Source organism: Fukomys damarensis, unplaced genomic scaffold, assembly GCF_012274545.1.
Source record: "Fukomys damarensis isolate Sample0158 unplaced genomic scaffold, DMR_v1.0_HiC HiC_scaffold_37, whole genome shotgun sequence".
Lineage (NCBI taxonomy): Eukaryota > Metazoa > Chordata > Mammalia > Rodentia > Bathyergidae > Fukomys > Fukomys damarensis.
In genome coordinates this window covers 47253244-47279404 of record NW_022900949.1, presented here as the reverse complement: position 1 = coordinate 47279404, position 26161 = coordinate 47253244, and the positions used below count along the sequence as shown (strand labels likewise).

General features: G+C 43.9%; 1 protein-coding gene across 2 annotated transcripts in view; it reads right to left on the bottom strand.

Moving 5' to 3' along the window:
- LOC104863162 (serotransferrin) overlaps positions 1-25099 on the bottom strand; it is a 49571-nt gene extending 24472 nt beyond the window's left edge. The window contains exons 1-14 of one of the 2 annotated variants that reach the window (XM_010625485.3): positions 24990-25099; positions 22893-23065; positions 18668-18776; positions 17811-17987; positions 16925-17057; positions 16086-16141; positions 15449-15627; positions 14332-14509; positions 12662-12816; positions 8944-9034; positions 8139-8171; positions 6581-6736; positions 4594-4723; positions 2244-2308 (exon numbers count right to left, since the gene is read on the bottom strand). In XM_010625485.3, the coding sequence (XP_010623787.1) occupies positions 2244-2308; positions 4594-4723; positions 6581-6736; positions 8139-8171; positions 8944-9034; positions 12662-12816; positions 14332-14509; positions 15449-15627; positions 16086-16141; positions 16925-17057; positions 17811-17987; positions 18668-18776; positions 22893-23065; positions 24990-25032 (1678 nt within the window). In that variant the 5' untranslated portion in view covers positions 25033-25099. The remainder of the gene's footprint in view (positions 1-2243; positions 2309-4593; positions 4724-6580; positions 6737-8138; positions 8172-8943; positions 9035-12661; positions 12817-14331; positions 14510-15448; positions 15628-16085; positions 16142-16924; positions 17058-17810; positions 17988-18667; positions 18777-22892; positions 23066-24989) is intronic. The other variant, XM_010625484.2, reaches the window with a different exon arrangement.
- Between the last annotated feature and the right edge of the window lie 1062 nt (positions 25100-26161).

Below are 26161 nucleotides of genomic sequence, written 5' to 3'. Positions count from 1 at the left end.
AGAATATTTTTAAAAATTAAATGGAAGGTGATTCACTCTGTGCTAGGAGGGTAGCCATAGGCATCTGGAAGGATAAAATATTGTTTTTGATGAAGTCAGTACAGGTTTATGGAAATTCGTAAAATGCTGCAGAGTATCATTTTTGAGACATTTATAATTCCATAGCACACACCTTCAGAATTAGCACATTTCTTCGTTTTTATTACATGTACATACAATATGCATACATCCATATGTTATTAAGATTCTTTTTAAAAATACATGCTTTTATATCTTGCTTCTTCTAAGCTGTAACATAGCATTTAAGACATATGTTTCTAAGAAATAACATAAAACATTGACAGACTTAATCTAGTCTTGACTGGAAAGGAGCATGAAAAGACCATAGGGCAGAGGCCATGGAAGAAAAGTGAACTCTGAGAGGATGAGGAATTTAGATTTATGTAAGTTGAGTTTGCAACATCAATGTATTCTTTACGTTAAAATGACACCTTGGGAAATCAAAATACTGGAATGGGTGAGAGCTCAGGCCTCCTACCTAAATGCTTCGCAAAGAATGGAGAGTAAAGGCCTAGAGATGAGGGGGTACTCAGAGAAGTACAGAAAGAAATCAAGGGTGACAAGGAACCAAGGTTAGGGTAGCACTCCAAAGCAGAAAGAAGGTAAGCCCTTAAAGGAAGAGCAAAAATGATACAAGGGGAAAAAAGAAAAATTAGTCCAACCTAATATTCCTTCAGAAAAGTTCTTAGCAACTGCCATATGCCATGTTCTATCCTGGGTGGTGGGGATATGATAGGAGAAAAAAGAGCCCAGTGATGTTTGCCAGTCAGAGAGTATCATAGATTGTGATTAATTCAGTAATGCTAGCAACATGGACAGAGGTTTCTTGTTGTAGGATAGGGGGGATGTGTCATATGGAAGCCTTCTTAGAGGACCTGGCACTCAGCTAGTTCAATCTAGATGTTACCCAGGGAAGGCTGGACAATTGTAGGAACACACATGAGAGGAGCAGGGAAGTGATTAACCACCTAAACATTATTAGGTTTGGCAGGAGAGACACTGAGGAGTATGGAGTGCTTATTCTTACCAATGTTCATTTTTGCTTTGTTTTAATGTCATCACCGACCAGCACCCACTGGTGATTCTTCCATGAATTGATTGTCTTCATAGTGTTTGCCAGATAAAAGTTTTCTAGCTTTGCCATTCTATCTTTACTTTCATTGATTTAGCATTCTCAAATAAGGAAGATCTTGCCCTTCTTTGCTTGTCTAATCAGTATTGCCTTGTGGATTCTTAGACTTATTGGCCTGCACAGCTATCATTATTTTAATGTTCGAAAAAACCCAGATTTTGAAAAAGGTCCTTCATGTTGGCTCCTGCGTGTTTTGACATGTTCCAACATTCTTTGAACACTTCAGTGTGAGTAGCTCACCATATATTTTTTCTGTCCCAACCTTGAAATTAGCTCTTTTTCTAAGGATTCCTGTATCCTTTCTACGGGTGTGCTATGCACAGCTATCATTATTTTAATGTTCGAAAAAACCCAGATTTTGAAAAAGGTCCTTCATGTTGGCTCCTGCGTGTTTTGACATGTTCCAACATTCTTTGAACACTTCAGTGTGAGTAGCTCACCATATATTTTTTCTGTCCCAACCTTGAAATTAGCTCTTTTTCTAAGGATTCCTGTATCCTTTCTACGGGTGTGCTATTGCCCCTATTTTTCTCAGTGGGTAGAGCCAGGAAATACACACACACACACACACACACACACTCACACACATGTACAGGTGCCTTGTGAATGCTAAGCTAGTACTCTACCACTGAGCTATATATCCAGCTTCCACAGCAAGGTGAAGAAAAGCTGTAAAGGTCATTATTGGAATGATTGAAAACTTAAATGTGTACTGTGTAGCATTAAATCCATCTAATGTAAAATTTCCTAATCTTGGTAATTGTACTATCAGTATGTAAGAGAATGTCTTCTTCTTGAGGAATGGCATGGAAGTATTTAGGAGCAAGTCAGATTTGAGCTGTGGGGAGAGGAATTAGGGCCTTTGGGAATCCCATGGTCCTGATCATTCTACCTATCCAGGTAAATACTTCCCTCTTCACTGAACACACAAGCTAAGAATTAGAGCTTTGAAGACTGACAGTGTCTGTCATTCTTCTACAAAGTCACTCCTAAATACCAGTGAATCCTACTGACCCAGATTTCCTGAGGACAGAGGAACATGTGCACGTACCATCAGTGTTCTGCATGACAGTGCTGTGCTTCACAAAGGCCACATCTCCTTTCTCAACCAGACACCTGCAGAGGTCCAGATGGGGAGAGAAGAGAGGAAATCAGATCGACACATGTGTCATTCAAGGAGTCACCTTATAGATCCAGGCTTGCCCCCAAATATCTGCAATTATAGCTTCCATTCTATTACTTAGCAACATAAAAAAATGAAGAAAAAGAAAGGCTCTAAATGGCTGACACAATCTCAATTCCACATAGTAAATCAGAATTTTTGATACAGCTTCTCCAATAGATTACATCCTTTTCTAACATCAACACAGACAGCAGAAAATCTGTTTTCTAGTGTGGCAATATCTTACCCAGCAAGCATATGAAATGTGAATGGAAACAATTCCTTCAGCTTTTTGAAACATGTGAATGCCTGTGCAACATTTATGAGAGACTGAAACTCAATCAAAACTCCCAATTTTTAATATCATTCACCCTTCATAAAAGGATTTTAACATTCAGGGAGCATATGAGGTGTTTTATGAGAAATGCAGAGAGTATGGCCATCCTACTATTAAGGCATTTGTTGCTACTAAATCTCAGTCTGCATGTCTTTGGATGAGGTACTGAGGATGAACTGAGCCACAAATCTCCAAGAAGTTTCAGAGCAGAAATACAAACAAGGCTGGGCATGGTGGTACATGTCTGTAATCTCAGAACTCAGGAGGCTGAGGCAGGAGGATCGCTGTGAGTTCGAGACCAGCCTGGGGTTCATAGGGAGTTCCAGGTCAGTCTCAACTATAGAGTGAGACCCTGTCTCAAAAAACAAAACAAAACAAAGAAGAAATACAAACAAAATGAACTCTCGAGTATGGATCCATTACATTACTCCTAACTTCACTCCTCTAAAAGTACACATCACACATACAGTGGACTCGTGTGTGCTTAAACATCTGCACAAGGCCCTACTCCATAATCCAGGTAGATACGACTCTTGTAGAGTAGGCCCTGACCCACTGTCTGGCTACAATAATCCCCCTCGGGCTGGGGATTTATCTCAATGGCACCACACCTGCCTCTCAAGCACAAGGTCCTGAGTTTGATCCCCCGTACCAAAACAAAAAACAAACAAACAAATAAACAAAAACCCTGCTTCATGGAAAATAATCTGCATTTTCCTGCAGCTGTTCAAGAGTTTTGGGGAAAGCTAGCTGAAAAGATGGATGTCTGCTGTATCATATACAGAATGCACTTCATTTTCTTTTGAGTTTATAGTCTGTCAGTTTGAAGTATTTAATGGTATAACTGGGTTTTATAAGATATTTTCCATGAAAAGAAGGCTTTAAACATGTAAGCAAAAATTGAGCCAAAAGAAAAAAAGAGGCTTTCTCTTGATCTGTAATTCTCAAACATTTCATCACCAAAAAGAGACCAGGGAAAGGTCAAAGGGGACTACAGTTGTCAGTCCCTTCAGTCTCTTAAATTCCTGACAAAGGGGACTGACTATTTTCAGTCCCTTCTATTTCTTAAATTCCTGAGAAAGCAACCCACTCTTTTATACAATTAGAAATGTGTGGAATGTGGTTTGTACTTACTCTAATTTAAAAAGTTATTCTAACTGAAAATATAGGGTTGATCTTTGTGTTTCACTTCACTACTGGGAAGTTCTGTTATAATATCACCAGCATTGTACATTTCATGGGTTCGGGAACTACCAGATAACGGAAAGCCTGGAACAAAAAGGATAACTAAGTAATGTAGTGGGCTACATAGATGTCTCCATACAAATGATAGGCACGCTATAATGGACAACTGTAGTGAGGAATCTAGAAATCATGTACTTCATTAGTCTGTACTTCCAGATGAGAATGGTTCTAGTTACCCAGAGGTGCATGGAAGTGCTTGAACCAAATCCCTGATGTTTTTTCAACTATATTAGTGTTCCATCACTTTGTCAGTAGTGACATTTGAAGCTGGATAATTATTTTCTCTATAGTGTTGTCCTATGCATTGTAGGAAGATTAGCTGCTTCTACCAAACGCTAATAGCAATCCCCACACCCTGCATGCCCAATGTTGTCACAATCGAATACCTAGCTACATACTGTCTTTGTTCCTTGGAGGACGAATTGCCTTCATTTGAGAACTGCTAACCTATACCATACATCATTCTTTTCTTTCTAAGAGAGCCACTTTGGCAGACAGTGTGCTGTCAGAGGAACCTGACTGCCCCTTCCTGCATGGCTCTGTGCTTATTTACAAAATATCTCAACCTAATGATAACAGACTAGCAAAATAAGAATCTCACCTGAGTTCCTAAAAAAATATAGGATATTGTATTTATATTTGAGGTAAAGAACTCACCGGAAAGCTCCTGTGTAGCCATAGTATGTCTCTTTGTTGTTGGGAGCACACACAGTTGGGCCAATACAGAGATCACAGAGACTGGAATTTTTCAGAGACCCAGGGGCACAGCCTTGACTGAAAAATTCATCTGTGCAGAAGGACAGGTGGAAGTCAGCTCTTCCTGATACTGCTGGCTTTTATCTAACACATAACAGGGCTGCATGGTCCAGGAGAAGTACACATTTAATTCATTCTGTGACCTGCCATCCACCAACTCAGAACTGATAGACTATAGGCTGTAAAACTGAGGTTGGGAAAAGGAGCTCATCACCACTGCATTTCAGGGTGGAAGGGATTCCTTTGAGCATCAGGACAGTGTTATCCTAGGCTGAAGAAGGAAGAAATAAAATTTCTGAGCTTGTAGAACCTGTTTTCAGATGTCCCCTTTACTATGCCAACAAGCTCAACATGAAGACAAGGAATTTTCCTTGGAGTTTAGCTCTTTGCCCGCAGGTGTAAAAGCACAGACAGGAAGGAGACAGTGCCTCAAACGTGCAGAGGTCAGGAGCCCATTGGGACCAAAAAATAAAGGGACAAAGGGCAGAGGCCTGAACAAACTCAACTAAGTAAACTAAAGGTAAGTTAAGTCTTGAGGAAAATTGGAGGTGCAAAAATACAACTGATGGAATCTCCTGGCAATGGGATGCCTGCCTGGCAAAGCAGCGACAGATCTGCGTGTTTGCACATCCTCTGACCTTTTGTCTGTGTGCGCTGCATAAGCTTTTACATCCAGGCACTTCCTTGGTATCCTCTGCCCCACCCCCATCTAGTGAGGGGTTTTTTCTGTTCTTTCTGATAAACCACACAACCCAGCCCCTTCCCACTGTTTGCTGTTCTGTTGTACCCTTCTGCACCACCTCGTCATAAGAACGTGAAGGGGAGAGAGCTGGCTACACCATGACTTGTGGATGTGACCCCAGCTCTCCTATGATTCATGTCAAACTGATGTACCAGAGCATGGTGGTGCAGAGATATGTTCTCCTCTCTAATACCTAGGTACACAGGGTTTTCTAGATTTAGTAACCAGATTTAAAGGCCTCCATCCAATGAGGCTCTCCTTTTTAAGGAGCTGCCCAAACTTGGAGCTGGCAGGGAGGAAACAGAAAGCAAATGTTAATCAGAATCATTGTAAAACATTTGTCTGTAGGTGTCTTACATCCAGAAGCTTAAGGGGGTAGAAATAGATTTGTACCTGATTGTATTCAAAGAACATGCATAGAAAATAAACAGATGTCTACACCTAGAGGAAGCACAGGAGCTGGACAGTGACTCAGTATGATTCCCAGCACCTTCGAGTACCAGGGATTACCCACATTCACACAGCCTAGAACTCCTACGGTGGGGATTGCTAGCTGTGTATCCAATATGCATTTCCCTTTGTTCCCGAGTAACAAAAATTTAGTTTTATTTGGGGTAGGAACACGTTCAAACGGAAGATTATATTCTCTTTTATAGGCCACTGTGGTTCTGAGCAATAGGAAGAAGTTAGCTAGAAGTTGGTTAAATGTCCTGGAAGGCTCCTTTATAAAGCCAGCAATAGGTGTAAACTTCCACTCGGTCTAACTTGGTGCTTGGGACCTGGACTGTGGATGTGATCGCAACTATTGAACATGGAAGCCTCTTGCTGGAAGTGGTGGAGTAGAAAGAGGGAGAAACCGTCAGGATCATACTAGTCGTGGACTGCTTACCTCTGGTATTTTTAATAAGAAATGAAAGCAAAGGTATACTAACTTAATCCATTATGAGCAACTGAAATGAACCATTTTGACTTAGCTGCCCAGCTCCCCAACCCCCCTTTCCATTTTTGATATTTCCTTGAGGGTCACTCTTACAAATACTACTTCTATGGAACCAGGACTCACAGCATCTAGTACCACACTTCTCTCCCACGGGACTCTCCTTTCTACTGTGACCTTGCCACAACTCCTTCCCAGGATTCACTCACCAAATCTGCAGTGGTTGATTCTGTTGTAGAGCAGGCCCATGGGGATGTTCCAGCCAGCGGTTCTGTCTACTGCGGTGTGGCAAGACTTCTTGCCCTCCAAATTATTCCAGTTGATGTCAGGATCTGATTTCTTCACCACTGCCACACCATAATACCCTACAGGAAAGATGGAAGAAGAGAAGTGTCAATACCTCTGAAGTCTCCGAAGTGTCTGCTTCCAATCAAAGGGCAGCATCTCCACAGGGCAGCAAAGATGTCCTGAATCATTCATAGTGTCCCAAGAGGATCTGGGCGAGTGTGGTAAAATTAAGGGGCTTGACAGAGATTAATCTGAACTGTAAAGACAAAATACTAATATCATCCAGTCCCCCATTATGATGTATAATTTTCACATTTTCATGTGTCCATTAAAAAAATAAAATACACAAAAAACTAAAATACTAAGAATACATTATCATTACAGCAGTGGCTGATATATAACCCTTTCCTGAATACATAAGTTACTAAAGTTAAAATCCACAATCCATGTCCTAATGTATTACTGCAGAGAAATGGATACTAAATGCTATAGCTAATGAAACCCCAGTAATTTATAAATCAACATACTTTGAGATCGAGTAATATAAGACCATAAACAACAAGGGGTAATCAGACTAGACATTTTCTGATAGAACACAATTTTATACCAAAGTAGTTACACAAAGTGGAAAATATAAAGAACAAACCAGCTGCCATGTTTAGCAGTAAATACATGCTGGTCTTTATAGTGAGAATTTAAGCATCAATTCAAGATTTCAGCTTCCCAGTTTATTCAAATCAGAATATTGTTTCCAGCAACACAGAATTCGTATCTATGGAATAAGAATGGCTCTTTCTAGAGTTGCTAAAGAGCTTAGCTCCTCCCACGATGGGGAAAGGCTAGGCGGTTGCACGCATCAGAAAGGACAAGAAAAGATTGCACTGATGGTTGTCTGCAATATAGTCTGCAGGGCCTGAGCACAGCCCCAGTGCTCACCTCCTGACTTGCTCCTCCCCATCTTCCCAGATCCACCCCTAGTTGGACCCCTGGGTGAGAGCCAGGTTGTCCTGGGTTTCCTGAGCCCAGACCTGGCTGGGAGGTCAAGTAATTTTATGATTCTAGACACCTGTCTTTGTAGAGTGTCTACTCAGCCTAGTAAGGAATAAATAAGCAAGTTTCTTTGACTAGTGCTAACCCTCATGCAGGCCTCATACAGTTTGAGGTGGTGGGAAGCAGTAACAAACCCTAGATTTGGTGTAACGCTGCACAATCCATAAATTATCTGAACCCTAGGTTCCTCTTATGCATCTTTAGAGGATGCCAATCCCTAAATTATAGGATTAAATGAGAAATCCTATGTACAAGTTACTTCAAGTGTAAAGGACCAACCATCATTATCAATTACTATCCTTTCATGATGCTTTTCCGTTCTAAAGAAGATCTCTCCCCATTGTCTACTTGTGATATGAATTTTAAATTTTCCTAACCACTTCTCCAAAATAATGGCAATTTGCCTTTTAATTCCTGATTCCAACTTACCTTTTTCTGGTGGTCTATGACAATTAGGGTTTTCTGAAGAAAAGAAAATGAAGAAAGTATTAAACACATACAGATTTTAAAAAATCAAGCCAGGCATGGTGACATACCTGGTGACAATCCCAGCACTCTGGGAGATTTGAGCCCAGTCTGGGCAACTTAATGATTTATTAAGACCCTGTCTCAAAATGTATTTTAAAAAGAGGGATTGAGAATTGGTGGGAAAGCTGGGGTTGTAAATCAATACAAAGGGCCCTGGGGTCAATCCCCAGTGCTTTAAAAAAAAAAGTCATGCCTTTTTCATGCAATAATTAAGAATAAAAAGAATCAGATAAAACTACTCATGTCTCCATTTCTCAACAAGTCCAGACTCCCTGAATGATGCAAGGTCTTCAGTTGCTAGCCTCTAGAATTTATACACAAACTTTAATTTTCAAATTTCCCTCTCTGCACAGAGCCCACATAGGGTACAGGCTGACTATATTTAAATCTTTGCATGGAGGCAGCAGGAATAACATGAGTTCTAGAAATTGGAAGACTTGCCAGAAATCCTAGCTGTCCTCTGCAGAGGAGTTACTTCTAGCAGAAATTTCACAGCATTCTGAACTTCCACTCCCCAGCCCTGCGGGGTATGATAACTGCTTTCTTTGTAAAATGACTGTGAAGACTCTACACATAGAGTCCAGAATCGAGATAATGGGAGACCTTCAGTAAAGGACAGCCACAATGAGAACAGGACTGTGATTTTCCCATATCCTCTCTCCATAGCCCAGAAGGAGGAAAACAGAGGGTGCTGTCTTGCACTTACCATAGTTTTCTGCCAAAACAGGCACCAGACCACACTGGCTGGCTATATAGACAAATCCGCCATCCAAGGTCATGGCATCTGCTTCTCCTTTCTGCAGATACAGCAAATCACAGCAGTTGAAAAGGAGGTGCTATTTCCTACTCATCTGTCCTCCTAGCTGACTCTTTGAAGAGTTTCCCCAGCACAAGTTCTGAATAGCAGGGAAATAGCAAGTAACGGTTCGGAATCCCTAAAAGATCAGTCAGATATCCCTAACATAGAAAATAAAATGTATTCTCATGTTCAGCAAACCATCATCACCATCATGAACTGATGATCAATTTTAGGTGGCCCACTCTCAATCTTCCTGTCTTCTCATAGGACTCGTTGCTCTAGAGATAGTCCTACAACACCTGTCTGGACCCCTGAATTCTCACCTCTGAGATGGAGGAGTAGAGTTGGGGACATGGGGCTGTGTCTGTGGAACCTCCTGACAGGGCTCCAGCCCCTCCTTCACTTTAGCCTCACTGGCTGTGTGTTTTTTCAGTACTTAGTACAAACAAGAGTTTTACAAATGAGGCAAATATTCACAAATGGCCCAGTACTCAGGGATAATAAACTGGGTTTCACAAAGCCTTAAAATCAACGAGATTTGAAAGACTTCCCTTGGACCCGGCAGGATGCTTTCTATGAATATACCATAAAGGAAGTCAGATGTGTACATGGGCAACTATCTGGGTAAAAAGTATGAGTAGGACAAATCAGAAATGTGATATATAAACACAAAAGGAGGAGCCTGGGATTTAGCTCAGTGGCGCCATGCCTGCCTTGCAAGTGCAAGGTCCTGAGTTTGATCCCTGGTACTGGAAAAAAAAAAAAAAAAAAAGGAGAACCAAACTATGTTAGGTGACAGAAAAATGGCTAAGTAAAGGCTGCACATCCATGCTATGGAATAGATATTAACATTAAGATATCATGTTTTTCTTTTTAAAACATAAACATATGTGGAAAAAAAAAAAAAAAAAAAAAAGGAGAACCAAACTATGTTAGGTGACAGAAAAATGGCTAAGTAAAGGCTGCACATCCATGCTATGGAATAGATATTAACATTAAGATATCATGTTTTTCTTTTTAAAACATAAACATATGTATATTTACTTCCCTCGAAAGCAAAACCAGACTACACAACAACAAATCTCTTCAAGAGTGATTTGATTCTGTTGGAGATATAGCTCAGTGGTGCAGCACTTACTATGTACACGAGTCTAGCTTCAAACACCATCATACACACACACACACACACACACACACACATGCAAAGAAAAAACATAGAAACAGTCCAATGATTTGATTCATAAGCATTTGAAATTTATATAAGTTCACATCAGTACCTTTTCTTTTTTTAAATACTGTAAGTTAAAAGCCCTACAGCACAACCAATTCATGTTTCTTATTTCTCCTTCTGCACATTCAAACCTTCAAAACTGCAAACTGAACATATAAATCATGTTTGAAAACTTGAAACTTTAAAATACTGCCTCTCCCCATGTGATTCAGAAACATCTGTATCCCTGACAATAAAATCAAAAGTGGTAAATTGTAGGAATAGAAAATGAAAGAAGGTGCATACATACATTTGCTATCTTTCTATTTTCCTAATTCTGTCAGTTAAAAGTAAGGATGTCCTGAGAAATATCGGTCTGGGCTTAATGTGAAGAATTGAGTGAGCCTCACAGTTTGAGAATGCATTGGAAGTATTTTCCTATTTGATCTGAGTTTGCCCTAGCAAGCTGATGCTGAGAGGGAAACATTATTTTCTTTCATACATTTACTCAGTGTTGCTGAGTGTCTCCTCCTAGAGATGTGTTTTAAGTGCTCTGTATTCAGCACCACACCTCCTTCTTCCCCCAGACTAGCTTCAGGGTTCACAAGTCAGGGCTCAAATTAATTTTAATGGCATTTTAAACTGTCTAGACTTGCTGCAACCGCAGCTCCAGAAAGCACCTTACGTACCCTGTTTTCCAACTATTAGCTCTTCCCAAGTCCCTTGAAGTCCTCTATTTTGAGGTATTTCTTTTCATTTGTTTTGATTTGGCCCAACAGATCCAATGGCTAAGAATGATATCTGAACTGGTATGGTTACATGTACCTATAATCCTAGCACTTTAGGATTATACTAGCACTTTGGAAGGCTGAAGCAGGGAGATCACAAGTTCGAGCCCAGCCTGGGCAACTTAGTGACTTAGAGAGATCCTGTCCCAAAGTAAAAATAAAAAGGGTTTGGGATATAGCTCAGAGAAAAGGCCCTGGGTTCAGTACCACAAAAAAGAGCAATATCTGTGCATTTTCACAAATACCATCTACTAGTGAGAGATTCAAAGTTTCTTCTACTTTCCCAGGAAAAACATACTTTCCTGGCCTATGCATGTTCTTTTTTTAAACAAGGTCCATTTTATGATCAAATTCTTTAAATAACCATCAAATCCCCCAGTAGCTCTAGTCCAGAGCCACTTCTGTTTGTTTTTTATCTACAAAGAAATCCACTTCTGTCTGTGCTTCATTGTTGCAGTATCTTATGGTTACATTTTGGCTTCCACCCTAGGCTGTGGTTTGTGAGTATTACAGCATCCACCTGTTTTCCAGTTTCTTGATTTTATTTCGCAGAAATTAATAGGGCTCCCTCTCCTGCCCATATTGCAATCCCACCCTTTTGCCATTGCTCAGCCACCACAGATTCATTGAATCCACACCCCTGACCAATGGGAATTCAAAATCACTCATGTTCATGGTTACAGAAAGTGAAGACTCGGGTTTTGAGTTGGTGGGCTTTGCTTTAATTTGGTTTGACTTTTTTTTTCTGTATTTACTCAGACAAAAATAAAGTGAAATATATGTTTAGAATAGTATAAAGTAATTTTTGAAATGTATGAATATAAAATAACACAGTTGATTGTCTATTTTTACTTCATAATAAATGGTTTTGAAAAGTTAGAATTGCTAGATTTCAGCAAGAATCTGATAATGGCAGGTAGTTCCAGTGCCTTCAATGTGCCTCTGTTTTAATTTATAGTTTATTATGAAGGCTCCAACTCAAAAACAGCTAAAGAGAAGAGTTGCTTAGGGCAAAGGCTGCAGGGAGAAATGAATTCAGAGCTTGGAGCTTGTAAGCCCCTTCTAGGCACACTACCCACCAACAGGCACCAACATAGAAGCTCCAAGTTAGGTTTTTTAAAAAATGATGTGAAAAGTCCACTAGATGTCAGGTGGTACATGGCAGTAAACAAGCTATATGATCTGATCCCACTAAGAGTTTTTTCTATTAGTTACATAAGTAAGTAGTACTTTTGATTTTCTTCTTTCTATCATTCAGGATTTTCAAAATTCTCTACAAGCAAACATGGAGTACTCTCTTGATCAGCAAAGCAAATTTGCATTTGCCTGAAAAATCAAAACAGAATCCTACAACACTCATCATGATTCCCCAAAGGGCTTAGGACATCTACACTGTGGGCCAGCCTCCCCTAAGCAGAACATGGCTCAGTTTGCCCTGTCAGAGTACACTAATATGAGGAGGAAACTCACAGGAGGAAGCTCCTGTGGTGCTGTGCTCATTCAGTTAGAACAAGGACCTTGGAAATCAGGGTGTCTGCATCACGCCCAGGCACTGGCTCAGCCTTAGCAGTGGGACATCAGTGAGCAATGGCAGAGAGGCTGCCCTATGTAGGCAGAAGTGACATACCATGATCTTGGCAATGCAGTCTTCAGTGGTCTCTGCAGACTCACACTCTATTTTCCCTTCACTTTGAGCGCTCCACGTATCACACTTGGTCCTCTCATGGTGACCCAGTGCACACCACTTCAGTGTCTTTGCTGCCTCCTGGGAGCTTTCTGGGCCTATGGCAGAAGAAAAAGAATCAAAGATCAGAAGAGAGGCCTCTGGGGTTCTCTGGTGTTTATCAATGTTACTGACTGCCCTCATGCATGCACAGTAGGATTTGTTAGCAAAAAACAAACAGATCCCATTTGGAGAATTCATCATCCCTGAAAGCAAAGTTAATACACAGTCTCTTGGTTTCTGTTATGGCTTGTATCTAGATGTCTCCCCAAAGCCTCATGTGGTCATAGGTAGGGGGTTTTGGAGGTGGTTGGATCTGGGGTGTGTGATGCTGGGATTGACTCATGGTGCAAGGCTAGGATTAAGGGCATGAATGATACCAATCCTAGGCAGGTATCCTGGATAAAATATAAGAGACAGAAAGAGGGATGGTTAATCATTCCTTGTTGCCTTTGCTGTCTTCTGCCTACCATGAACTATTTCTCCTCTGTGATGCCTCTCTGCCATGCCACTCTGCCTTGGAGCCAGTTGACTATGGACTAAAAACTCTACAAACTGTGAGCTAAAACAAAACTTTCCTCTTTTTAACTTTGGGTGTTGGGTATTTTGGTTTCTGGGTGATATTTTCATTCTTCTTTTTACAAATAATACTTAACCACATGATATGTACATATTTCTGTGTCTATTTATAGTGTCAGTCTTGCTTCAGGAGAACATGAGTTCCAACAGGGCCATGCCTGTCCTGTCCTCCAGAGCACTTCTGTTTAAGTGGTGCTAGCACATGATCAATGTAATTAATGTCTGAGGAATAAGTGAACACCTGCTCCTCTTTCAGACTCAGTCTCGAATCACTTTCTCAGGGCAGTCTTACCTCAACCTCCAAGCTAGGGCCTGTTTTTCTTGGCTTTGTACATTCATAGGACCATGTTTTTGTGCTGTTTTTATTGTTTCCCTCCTAAACAGATCTCTCATTTGATAATGGATGACTCAGAAATATGTCTAGTCATTAAATATTTGTCTTCTCCCTGGTCTGAAAGTTCTAGGATAGCAGAATCTAGTATATGTTTGTATGTTCAGCTCTGGACAGAGTTTATGACTAAGATGCTCAATATACGTCCACTGAATGAACTAATAAGCAAACAAAACCCCAGTGACCCAATAAAATTGAGGCTTGGAAATGACCTTTCTAGACCTCCAGCTTCATCAAGGCACAAGTTGGCCATAGCATAGGCTAGAGATGTACGATCTTTAGGCACATCTTTTTATTTTACTTATTTTTTGCCAGCCTAATTTGGCTTCACAAAGGACAACCCTTATTTATGAAAGGAAAATGATGTAAGCACCAATCCAAATCATGAAAAATATTAGTTCCCTTCAAAGACTTTGTGATGTCCAGGCCATCTCATTAAGACTACGGCCACTTAGCATCAGTCTAACACTGAGTTCATGGGCAGTACAGAAAAAAAAGGACACCAGGAGAGGGCTTCAAGTCCCTGTGAAAGCTGGAACACTGATCCTTGCTCTTGATAGTTTTCCCAGCTCCCGCAGTCACCTAGTCCTTCCTGAGTACTTACATATGCCTTCCCGTAGATTCCGAATAGCAGTGACATACTGATAGCCCAGATACATCCTATAGTCCATCCTGGGGGGAATCCTTAAAAACCCTTGTGCAGAGTCTTTAAACAGCAGGTCCCTCCCCTGAGAAGAGCTGAACAAGTGGAATTCTTTCGATTTGTCGACGCCGAAATGTTCCTATTCACAGTAAAATGAAAGAGTCAATGGCAACAGCAAGAAAGAGAGGCTGAAATATAGGACTGAAAGGAAAACAAGAACCCCACCCCACCCCCGCAAAAAAAAAGCCAAAATGAAAAACTACAAGAAACTTCAAAATGCTAGGCGAGAAGGCAGGCAAAGGATAGTTACAATGTCCTCCATGTCCTACCTTCTCTGCTCAGTACCTTCTCAGGACCACACATGCACCCTTTTCCCTGAGTGAATTTCTGAGCCTGTCACCGTGAATGGCTAAGAGACCACTGAGAACAAGAAATGTATTTGTTTGTTTGTTTTTTGAGACAGGGTCTCACCATGAAGTTGAGACTGACCTGGAAATCACTATGTAGCCCAGGCTGGTCTCAAACTCACAGTGAACCTCCTGCCTCAGCTTCCCGAGTTCTGGGATTAAAGGAGTGCGCCACCATGCCTGGCTAAGAAATGTGTTTCATCCAGAGGTTGGCAATGCTGCTTCAACTCTCAACAGGCAGATGCGGGAGGGCTGGATAAGGGACGTTAACTCAGCCCCACATCCACCACTGTAGGGGCTGACAGCAGAAGCAGCTCCCTCTGAAGTCAGAGTGTGAGACGCTTGGGAGAGAGGGCATTCCCCTGCTGGAAGGAATGTCATGTGTGCCTTCATGGAAGTGATGGCCATGAAGGCCTGGCTCATACGGAAAGGAATGGAATAATGCAAAAGGAGATGTCATTGGTCAGCAAGGTACAGGGTGATGGATGGTACTAGCACAGGAGGCTGCTTAATGCTCTGGGAGGAGTCTCAGCTAGGGTGTCTGGAATGGTCAACAATGTATGACAAGACTCCCACTGTGCCCTGAGCATACAAAGACACCCGGAGTGGCCAGATGGAAAGAAGAAAACCCCTAAATCCAAGTAGGAGTAGAGGACAGCACGTGGGGATACCTGGGCCTGGCTGAGGAGCTCCCAGATCAAATTATCCTTGTCACCCGTATTCCGAGCCACAACAGCGTGAGAAGGGACCTTGGCCAGATAGCACTGCGCGTACTCATCCACTGGCTTCCGGGTGTTGTCAGGGCACAGTAGCTCGTACTGGTCCCTGTCAGCCTTCTCAGGCAGGGCCTCTGAGGAGGGAAAGATCAGATGAGCAGACTGCACATAGAGCCATGAGCTGTGGTCTCCCCCTTCCCACCTTTACAGTCCTGTTGATCACAGAGAATCAGGGAGCATGCAGGAAAGTGATTCTGCAGGCAGATGAAGGCACCAAAGCTTCCAATGCCAATTCCAGCAATGACTGCCTCACATCCATGAGTCCTATCGCTTCAGGATGACTGGCAGCCAAGGTGAGCCAGATGAGCCTTTGCCATGGCAATGCTGCCCCTGAGCCTGAGGCATTGTGTGGTGAGGTTGAGGGATAGAAAGACGTCCACAAGAACCTACCTCTGCACAGGCAAAAACCCAAGCACTAATAGGCCTTGTATGCTTATGTCTTACTACTGAACATGAAAAGGGGGGAAATTAAGAAAAAGTAGAACGCCCACTACTTAGGGGAGACCTGCCAGAATCTTCACCCATCACTTACCAAATATGGTTAAGTGCTTGATGAAGGCCACGTCCCCACCACCTTCCTTGAGACACCTGTGCAAAAGGTAATGTTAGGAGGGCTCCTGCAGAGCAGGTCCTGCTCCTGCACCTGGGGGTCCTGATCACAACAGTCCAGCCCCTGGACAAAAGCAGAGGATCAGGGAGGCCTGTGGAGCGCCATGGGATGCTGCATCCAGGGCACCACTGTGATGGGGGATGAACTCATAGGAGATGAAGGTGCCCGATTTATACCCCAAAGAGCAAAAAGAAATTGAAGATATTTTAATGTAAAAGAGTTTTTAAACTGCTGATATAGAAGATACTGTAATGATGTTTCCTCTCCTGAGGGTAGAAATGTGCCATCGGCTGCCTATAAAACTTTAACCACAGTAAAAAGAGGGCATGAGACTGCAGCCATAGGAGCAATCTGGATAGAGGCAGTGAGGGGAGACCGGAGAGGAGCCAATAAAGTGAGTGTGTTACAGTGCTGTAATAGTGAGACAGGGTCCATCACTTAACAATGGGCCTGGACCCTAGCATGTGCCTATTTTTTCAGACTGCCCAGTCCAGTGATAGGAGACAATGGTCAGGCTGGAGGGCTCTGAGCTGAGAAAAGGGGTGCCCAGAAAGAGACTTGATCATTAGGGTCAGATAGAGGGAACACAGGCTGGCCTGGTCTCAGGAGTCCCAGACTGTACCACTGACTTCCTGGGAATGGATCAGGCCTCCTTGGTGCCCCCTAGACAGGCAAGGCTCTGCTTGAGGCCAGAAAATGACTCCCACCCTGATGACATTTATCACTTTGAGCACCATGGAGCAGCAGACACTCTTACTCACTTGAAAGCACCTGCATAGCCAAAGTGCGGGTGAAGGGAGGAGCAGCCACACCCTGGACACAGTTGACACAGTTGAGGGAAGGCCGCCCCATCTGCACAGGGTACACAGCTGCCTGAGAAGAAACTGGCCACCGCTGCTCAACACACAAAGAAATGGACCATAAGGTGTGAGCAGGGCTAGCTACACCCAGTGATATCTCCCAGCCCAAGCTCATTAGGGAACAGAAAGGGACTAAAGTAAAACCAGCAAACCAGTCCCAGGTCAGTCTTACTTGTGCTACCTCTTCAAGATCCAGGGTTTTCAAACAGGAACAAATTAACCCCCATTCTACTACCACCGAACTGAGGAAACAGATCTCTGCTTCTCTCCAGCCAAGGCTTGTCTCAGGGTTTTGTCAGCAAACTACCCCCTACCCACCCACCTTGTTGGGTCAGTGGCTGGGACAGCTCAGAGAGCTCCCCTATGGGACCCATGCCCTAGAGATGGGAAAACCATCTACAGGTTTCAGGCCAGCCCCATGGCCAGCAGATGGCCTCGAAACAACCTCCAGTACAATGAGACACACACATACCACAGGCAGGAACTCTAGGGAAATAAGAGGGCCCCATGACCATGATCCACCTGGACCCTCTGCAGGCCCTTCTGCCCTTTTCTCCTCTCCCAAGGATGGCCTCTGCTGGGGTGGGGGACTCAGCAGAAAAGGCTGAGACCTCCCACCTCCCAGATGTGCCAGCCCTCATCCGTGGGCAGCTGCCATGGGCCTGTCAGTCTCAAGCTGGCTAACTCCCTCTCCTATCCCAGAGTTCACCCGACATGTCCAGCTAATCTTGGCTGTGTGATCCCAGCATGGCTCATGTGGCCATCTAGAGCAGAGACTCCAGCTTACCTTTTTCAAGAGGCTTACGTGGCTCAGGTAAGTCACAAAAAAGTAAGCCAATGGGAATGTTCCACCCAGCAGACCTGCCAATGCCTGTGTGGCAGGACTTCTTGCCTTGGAGCTGGTTCAGCTGGAAGTTGGTGCCCTTCTTCACCACGGCAACAGCAAAGTAGAAGGTCTGTGGATCTGCAGAGGGACAGAGTGGGTGGAAGGCAGAGCCTACACAGAGAAGTCTGCACAGAGAAACGTTGTTCACCACTACTGGGCTCTGGAGGAGGGAATGGGACCCACAGGCTACTTATGTTGGATGGAGGAATCAGATACAGATTCCTAGGCTTGCAGGAAAAAGAAAAGGTGAAGGTACATTTGTAATGTACCTTGCCCCATGCAAATACAGGGACAAGAAGGCCAAATGCAGATGTGCACCAAATGCTTTGCTTGCCCAGGACCTTTAGTGTATTTGCCTATACCTATCACCCTAGACCATCAGGAAACTGGAGTTGTGGCCCCAGAACCTGACATTCCCCACCTCCCTCAATGTGTTTTCTGTCCCCTGGAGCAGGCCCAAGGATAGCCAGATTGACATGAGAAGACTTCCTGAGTTGTCAGGGTTCCATTGTGTGCTCCAGAGTGGGTTCTTTCTTTTACATGGCATCTGTGGTTCCAGGGGAACTTCAGGGACCCTAGACACACCCCTAGATCAATGGCAGCTCAAAGGCCATGGAGGCCTGATTTGTGACTTCACCCAAAGATGAGGGGCATCCGTGTCTAACATCCTATAAATACCTGCTTGCTAAACACAAGACTCAGTGTCTAGTAGGAGATAAGTTCTACAAGCCCTTCATGGGTGTTCAGGGAGGACTTACTCTCTTCTGTCCCATAGAACTCTGCCACTACAGGCTTCAGGTTGTTGGGTGCCAGGCCTGCCTCATGCACCAAACCTGCATCTACTGTAACAGCATCCGCTTCACCTGCCTGAAAGAGAACAGACCAGATCTCAAGGAAGCCTTCATGTCTGAGGAAGGCGCACCTGAACTCGGACCAGTAAGGAGTGACTATCAAGGCTCCAGGGACTAAAAGAACTAAGACTAAAAGAACCCTCAGTTTGACCACACCACACAAAACTGTTGGCTCCAGTTGACTCTTCCTTGAAAGGACACTTGGCTACCATATTTCTACCCCTCCTACATAAAGGAAGGGATAGATTATTTTTTCTCTTTTCTCCAGTTAGGTGCACAGCCCTTGGCCCGAACTCCTTTGTGGATTTGTGCTAGATGATCACAAAGGCTTGACCTAGCAAGCTCGGGGAGCTGTCTGCCCCATCCCAGACCTGGGCACAGCCAGGGCACTGCAGTGGCTGACAGGGATTGCAGCCAAGGGCTCTTATACCTCTTTCCATTCCCCCAATCTGCATTCAGAGACTCCCTTTATGTTGAGACTTTCTGTGAGGTCTTCCTCAGATGACGACCTTTTCCTGGGGGAAGATGGAAACTTTGAAGCCACTTGTCTCCACCCTTACTCAATACACAATACTTTTCTTTCATGTCCTGAGCCCCTACCACTGCAGGAGCCTTTGATTCAGGCCTTTCTCTGAGTTTAGCTTCTTGGTTTTACTATGTGCCTAGTGACAAAAGCATGGATAATTGCTTCCATCTTTTGCGCACTGTTGGTGTAATTGTCTGCTGAGATGTCAGGCAGCTCACCTTTCTCCAACTCAGCTCCATTTTATAAGGGACAAAACTGTGGAAAGCAAAGGTTTAATTCATTTTCTTAGGCCACAGTGTTTATTTTACATTGTGCTTCTATGAAACCTCACTTTTAAATCAATGACTCACTTGAAGTATTATAGCTGCCTCCATATTAAGTGTATAGCTTATTTTCTCTTTGCTTGAACTCTTAAAGTGAGCCAAACTATCTTGTACAGACTCTCAAGAGTACATTTTTTTTACTCCTTTTACTTTCTGCTTCTTTTAACAAAATGATTTTTCCAGGAGCCCTTGCCAGTTTTCTCTTAACAGTTCTTATTGATCAAAATATGAGGCAAAACTATAGCTCTTTGATCTTCATCATGTTACAGGGAGATAATAAGACAAAGTATTTCTTTCTCTTTTTTTCCTTCTTCCTTTTAGACAGCATCTTACTCAGATGCTCACACTGGCCTCAGACTTGAGAGCCTCCTGCTTTAGCTTCAGAGTGCTGGGATTCACCTCCACACCTGGCTACATCTTTTCAAGGTGCATCCACATTGCCGCATGTAATAAAATTTCATATATTTTAAGGCTGAAAATCATTCATGGTATGTATATGCCACATTCTAGTTATCCATCCATGCATCTGTGGACATTTGGATTGTAAAAACATATTTTTTCTGTGCTAGGTTTAAATCCAATACCTCACACATTTAAGCAAACCCTCTACCACTTAGTGAGATCCTCTCAGATCCATAAAAGTATATCTTTAATATGACAAAACATGTCAAAAAAAGTTTAAATGGTTGATACATCTACTTTTAGTATCAAAAATATTTAGGAGCCAAAACAGACCCTTCTGTTTCACAACAACTACACTCAATTAGGTCTTTGTGGCTCTATTTAAGCCTGTGGATACCTTCCCTACCCCATCCTTCACACCACAGAATAAAAATGAGAAGGCAGACAAGATCTTTGCTCAGGGCACAGGGACTGGTGATAACATTACTTGGGGCTTCTTGGCTGGAACAAGAGGGTCCTAGTCAGGAGTTGCTGTAGGGCTCAGGAAGCCTGGGAGCCTAGGCCTGAGAGAGGGGCATCAGCACTCTAGCAGCAGCAATTCCTGGGAACCTTGAGCCAGTGGGAATGTGACCTCACACATACAGATGGCCAAATCCAGATGAAGGTGAGCAGTAGCAGGTGGGCTAGAGGGATGCTGGGGGCATAGATGATGTAATCAGGAAGGAAGAAGACTCAACTGGCTAGGTCTTTACCGCCCCTTCCCCACCCCACTGATTTGCTGAGACAGGCCAGGCTCCAACTGGCTGTGTCTACCTCTTCTCTCCCACCAGTTTCTTCCTGCTTGCTTTGTGCTAAGAACTGCAGAAATTTCCAGACAAGGCAAGTCCATCAAAAAACCAGGGACTTGACCATACTCCAACATAGCTTTTGGCAGCAAAGGGCTGCATCCCTTGAACAACCTCAGCCCCCTTAATGTGCCAGCTGAGAAAACACTGCCAGGAAGGTTTGCTATTTCTTCCAGCCAACATGAAATCATTGGTTAGCCCTGACCTCCTTTTCTAAAAGCAATCACCGAAAAGGACTCACAATTATGAATATGCTTCTCTTGTGACTAAGAAGCATCTCTTTCAAGGACCCAAGAGGCATTCCTTTGAAAAGGAATCACCAGGAAGGATAAGGCATCATCTCCCAGCCACTGAGAAAAGGAGCCTAAAGTGGGAAACGGCCAGTCAGCAGTCACAGCTGACCCCTCACAGTCACACCGACCAACCTTTAATACTTCTGCTCTTCTCTGACTCTAATAAGTTCCAGCACTCCTCCAACCTTATTCTCCTTTTTAAAGCACCCAAGCTATCTCTGCCCAAATCAGAATGGAGCTCAGCTCTTTTCTCTATGGTCAGTGCTTATTGGCTAAAATGTGTTTTCCAAGACCCAACTAATATGTGACTATATTTATCTCTGAATCTTCCATTATCCCAGCTTCCTTCTTCCAGCCTACACAGCCTGGCTCCATCCCTGCTCAGGCCCTTTTCTGCACATTACTGATCGCTTCCTGGTACATTCATCCTTCATTCTTTGTGGGGCCCAACCCAGGGCTGTCCCTCAGAACTCACCATTACTGCTTCCTTCTCAAAGAGATTGTCCCCGACCACACAGGCCAAAACAGATTTCTCAGTGAGTCTTTGTCAGAACACTCTACTCTTTCCCTTCATTGTGTGTCCCACATTGTGAAACTATTTACTCCTTGTGTGCTTTTCTTCCCTTCTCTAACTAGGTTGTGAATTTGTGCACGGTAAGGCCCATTATGGGTTTAATTCACCACTTCAGCCCCAAGACCTAGCACCGTGTCACATGCATGGACACAATATTGAAAGCGTGAAAACTATTTTTGTAGACTGAGCAACAAAGGGATCCGCCAACATCTGTAATCATGACACCATTCTTCCTCTAATCATCATTCATCTTCTTCCCAATGATGCATTGAGAACTCCCAGCAGGCTAAAGCCATAGTTCAAGCAGTAGAGCCCTTGCCTGGCGTGTGCGAGGCCTGGGTTCTATCCTCAGCACAGTCCCCCCACCAAAACCATCAAGTAAGGCTATATATAAGCATTCCTTGTTTAACAGCCAAGTTACTTTCCTGTGACTCTGTCATTAAATAAGTAAGGCACTAAATGAGGAGTTGTATATATGTACATTACTATATTCGAAACACAGAAATGCTTAAAACTCCAGCTTGATGACTTTGCTTTTATTTGCATAACTGTTATATGCAGTACTATTATAAAAATGTAAAACTACAGTGCTGTACTATACAATACAATCATCAAAAATCACAGCATTGTACTGTAGAAGAAGCTACCATAAGGCTGCACTGCTGCTCACATTCCTATGTCCTAAGTCTGAATGAGGGTCCAATGAAGAACTGAACTTTGACTCTTACATAATTCTTATGACAACAGGTCATAAGTCCAGTTATTAAAGTGGGTTAAATGAGGAATATCTGTATAATGATTTTTATAACAAGCTAGTAGATATTCTTGCTTTTTCTCTGAGTACATAGAACTTAGTGCCCTAAAATAGTCACCTTTGGGCTGGGGATTTAGCTCAGTGGTTCTGCACCTGCCTTGCAAGCTCAAGGTCCTGGAAACTCAGGACCCCCCAAAAAAAAAAATCACCTTTCAGAATATAATGGGCTTTTGCTTTATATTCACATTAAAACGACCTTTCGGATTTCCATTTTCAAAGTGTCTTTAATAGCAGTGGAGGTTGACTGCCCCCCCCACATCGGCCTCTCACCTGTGAGTAAAGAATTGTCTCAAAATGACCAGAGAAGGAGAAAGTGTGGATTTCCTTGTACTCCCTGTAGGCTGCTGGGACTTACCGCAATGCTCTTGATGCAATCAAGGTGGGAGTTTTTCTTCACACAAATGACACGGGGACCATCTTCTGGAAGGACTTTTTTCATATTGTCACGGAAACTAGCACACTTGCTGGCCTCATGATCTGACACAGCACACCATCTCACAGTCTTCTCAGGGACAGCCAGACATAGCCCTAGAGGAGAGACACCAGAGGTATAAGGGACCTAATCCCTGTGCCGATGGAGATATAGTACCACCCTCTGAAGGTCCTTGATGGCCAAAAGCCCTCTGTGTTGTCCTCATCTAACTCTATCCCATGAGCACCACAGGGCACAGCCCTACTGCATCCCAATCCATATTCACCTTGCTTCCTTCCCTCATTGTCCTGACCTCAGTGTGCTCAACAGCATTTTCAGACACAGGTACTCAGCAACTCTGGAAGCCAGCATGTAGGAATTACGTCTTTTAGAGATAAAGGAGCTGGACGCACAGAATGACATTGTTTTGCCCAAGGTCACCCCATTTCTTAGCAGCCAAGCCAGGCTTGAAACCCATGTCTCTCCAGCCTCTTAGTCTCCAGCCCAGGGCACAAAGGAAGGTAACATTCTTAGTTACTTTGTGCCTTCTTGACCAGTAGTTACACATAAATAAATGAAAAGATCATGAATTCTCCTGTGACGCTGGTCTCCCATCCTCTCATTAGAAATAACTGGAAGCACCGCCTGACGTGGTGGCACACACCTATAATCCCAGCACTTGGGAGGCTGAGGAAGGAGGATCACTGTGAGTTTGAGACCAGCCTGGGCTACATAGTGAGTTCCAGGTCACATAGTGAGACCCTGTCTCAAAAAGAAAGAAAGAAAGAAAGAAAGAAAGAAAGAAAGAAAGAAAGAAAGAAAGAAAGAAAGAAAGAAAGAAAGAAAGAAAGAAAGAAAGAAACTGGAAACTCCATCTATCTAATAGTCTCCCTCTAACTCCACACCACTCGCATTGGCAGCCATACATCTAACTATTAAAATGCATGAGGGCTGGGGATTTAGCTCAGTGGTGCTGCTGCCTACCTTCACAAGTGCAAGGCCCCAAGTTCCATCCTCGGTACAAAAAAAAAAAAACAAGAAAAACAAAAACAGAAAAGCACAGCAACTCGTGGAGCCAGTGGGTTGAAAGCTTTGGCACCAGAAGATTCACAAAGTACAAAGCAAGGGAGGCAAGGCCAACTGTTCTTCAGGATAAATACAAGGGGATTGAGGGGCAATGACTACTCCCAGCTCCCTACTTTATTCCACCTCAGCCCCATGGGAAATCACAGGAGGCATCAAAATCAGTGGCAGACCCTTTCAAAACCATCCCTTCAACCTTCCTCCAAATCAGGCCTCCCAATTTCTACAGGCAACCGTGTCCTTAGTCATGTGTCACCTTGCACAGCCCCATGAGGTGACCTGAGATGAGGAATTTGGGGCCCTCTTTCATAATTCATAGTTTTCAGGGAAAAAATAATAACTGGCATGGAAGGCTCCAAGGCAGACAGCTGGAGTGCAAAGATGGCCCGACAACCTGGGGTGAGGCAGACCATCGGTCACCAGCCCCATGGCAGGCCACCAGCACACGACGGCCTCCACCCGGCCTGGCAGGCCTGGCATCAATGACCTTGCTGACTCTCCCAACCTCCCAGCAGGTGCCGGTACTACCGCGAGGAGCCTGGCCAGCATTTGACCCACAGATCCTGGCTTTGTATCCCATCCTCTGAACCACGCCATGCCTCTGCCCCCTTATACATCAAGGGCACTGTCTGACTGTTAACCCGGGCAGGGTCAGATCCAGTGGAGTGTTCGAATGCCACAGAAGTGTGGACTGAAGAGGCAGCAGTGAAAGGTTTGGGTAAACTGTGCTTAGAAGTGCTCTGAGTAATTGCTCCATTGCACCAATTGCTCCAAAAGTCACAAACGGAGAGAAGCAGCGGGAGATAAGAAGCGCAGGAAAAGGTGGCCAGAGGCTCAAGCAGGGCCCCTTAGAGATGCAGAGCAGAGCCATTTCTAGGACAGGAACGTGCAAAGGAAAAGCACCAGGGCTTCCAGCCTCCAGGGTATGCCTGAGTCTTCCTCCAGGCCCACACTCACCCAGGGCGGCGCAGGCCAGCAAGGTGCCCACAGCGATCCTCATTCTGCCTCCCTGTGTGGCGAGGAGCGGCGAGCAGAGACTGACCCGCTTCTGCGCCGCGGGCCAGTGCCTTGTGCCTATATCCCCGCCCCAGGCCACCCCGGGAGCAATCTTTGCCCTCCTTTGTTTGAGCAGCGTTGCCTAATCGCCCCTCATCCATCCCCCTTTCCTTTTAGCCCGATGATCGCCTCATTTCCTGAGCTGTGGGACAAACCCGCAAATGGAATCCAGAACAAAAATGCTGGCTAGAAGGGAATGAAAGAAAAATCCATTCTTTGTTCTCTCTGCTCTCTCTGTGCCAGGAGCGCGGCTATAGCAGTCCAGGGGTGGGGGTGGCTCTGCTCCGGACCCAGGGCTGCCTGAGCTGGAGCTGGCCTCCAGCCCCTTCCGCTCGGAGCTTGGGAATGGCAGGCAAGCCCGGCCTGGGGGAACTTGTAGGAGAAGAAAGCTGGGCTCAAGATCAATGAAGAAGACCTCAGTACCCTTTTCTCCCGCCCAGGTGTTCCTGAAAACTCTGCTCCTGGAGCTTCAAAGGATAACCTCTGGGGAGCAGTTCTCCATCTGCCCCTGGTCTCTGGCTCTTGGGCTGGAAACTTTCCTGTGGGAAGATACCCTGGGGTAGGGACATTCACAGGGGACTCAGAACAAAGTTTCACAGTAGTACAAAGAACAGCCCAGGGAGGATGTGGCCTGTTCTTAAAGCTTCAGAGCCACTCTGTCCCCCTCTAGCCAAGTAGTCTTCCAACTGCTTCGATTTACATCCTTATCACACAAATAACACTGTTTGTGTCTGCTCTATGTATATTTTAACTAAAAGTTATGTTTATTTCAATCATGAACAAGGAATAGAAATTTATAAAAGGATGAAAGATGAACCACACTCATTTTTAAATGTCCTGCTTTTCTGCCTTATATACAATAAATAAATCTCTGAGCACAATCTATACTCAGGGAAAGGTCAGGATTCTTCTAGTAAACTGTAAGTCCAGATTTTAGAGAGTTATCAAGGTAATGTTAGGGTTTTCAAAAATTACTTCTTAGTCTAATCAGATTGTCTTTGAGTCTGCCTCATATTTTAGTTGACAAAAAGCTCATACTAGACCTAGTTGATGTGCTAATTGAGCTGCTTTGC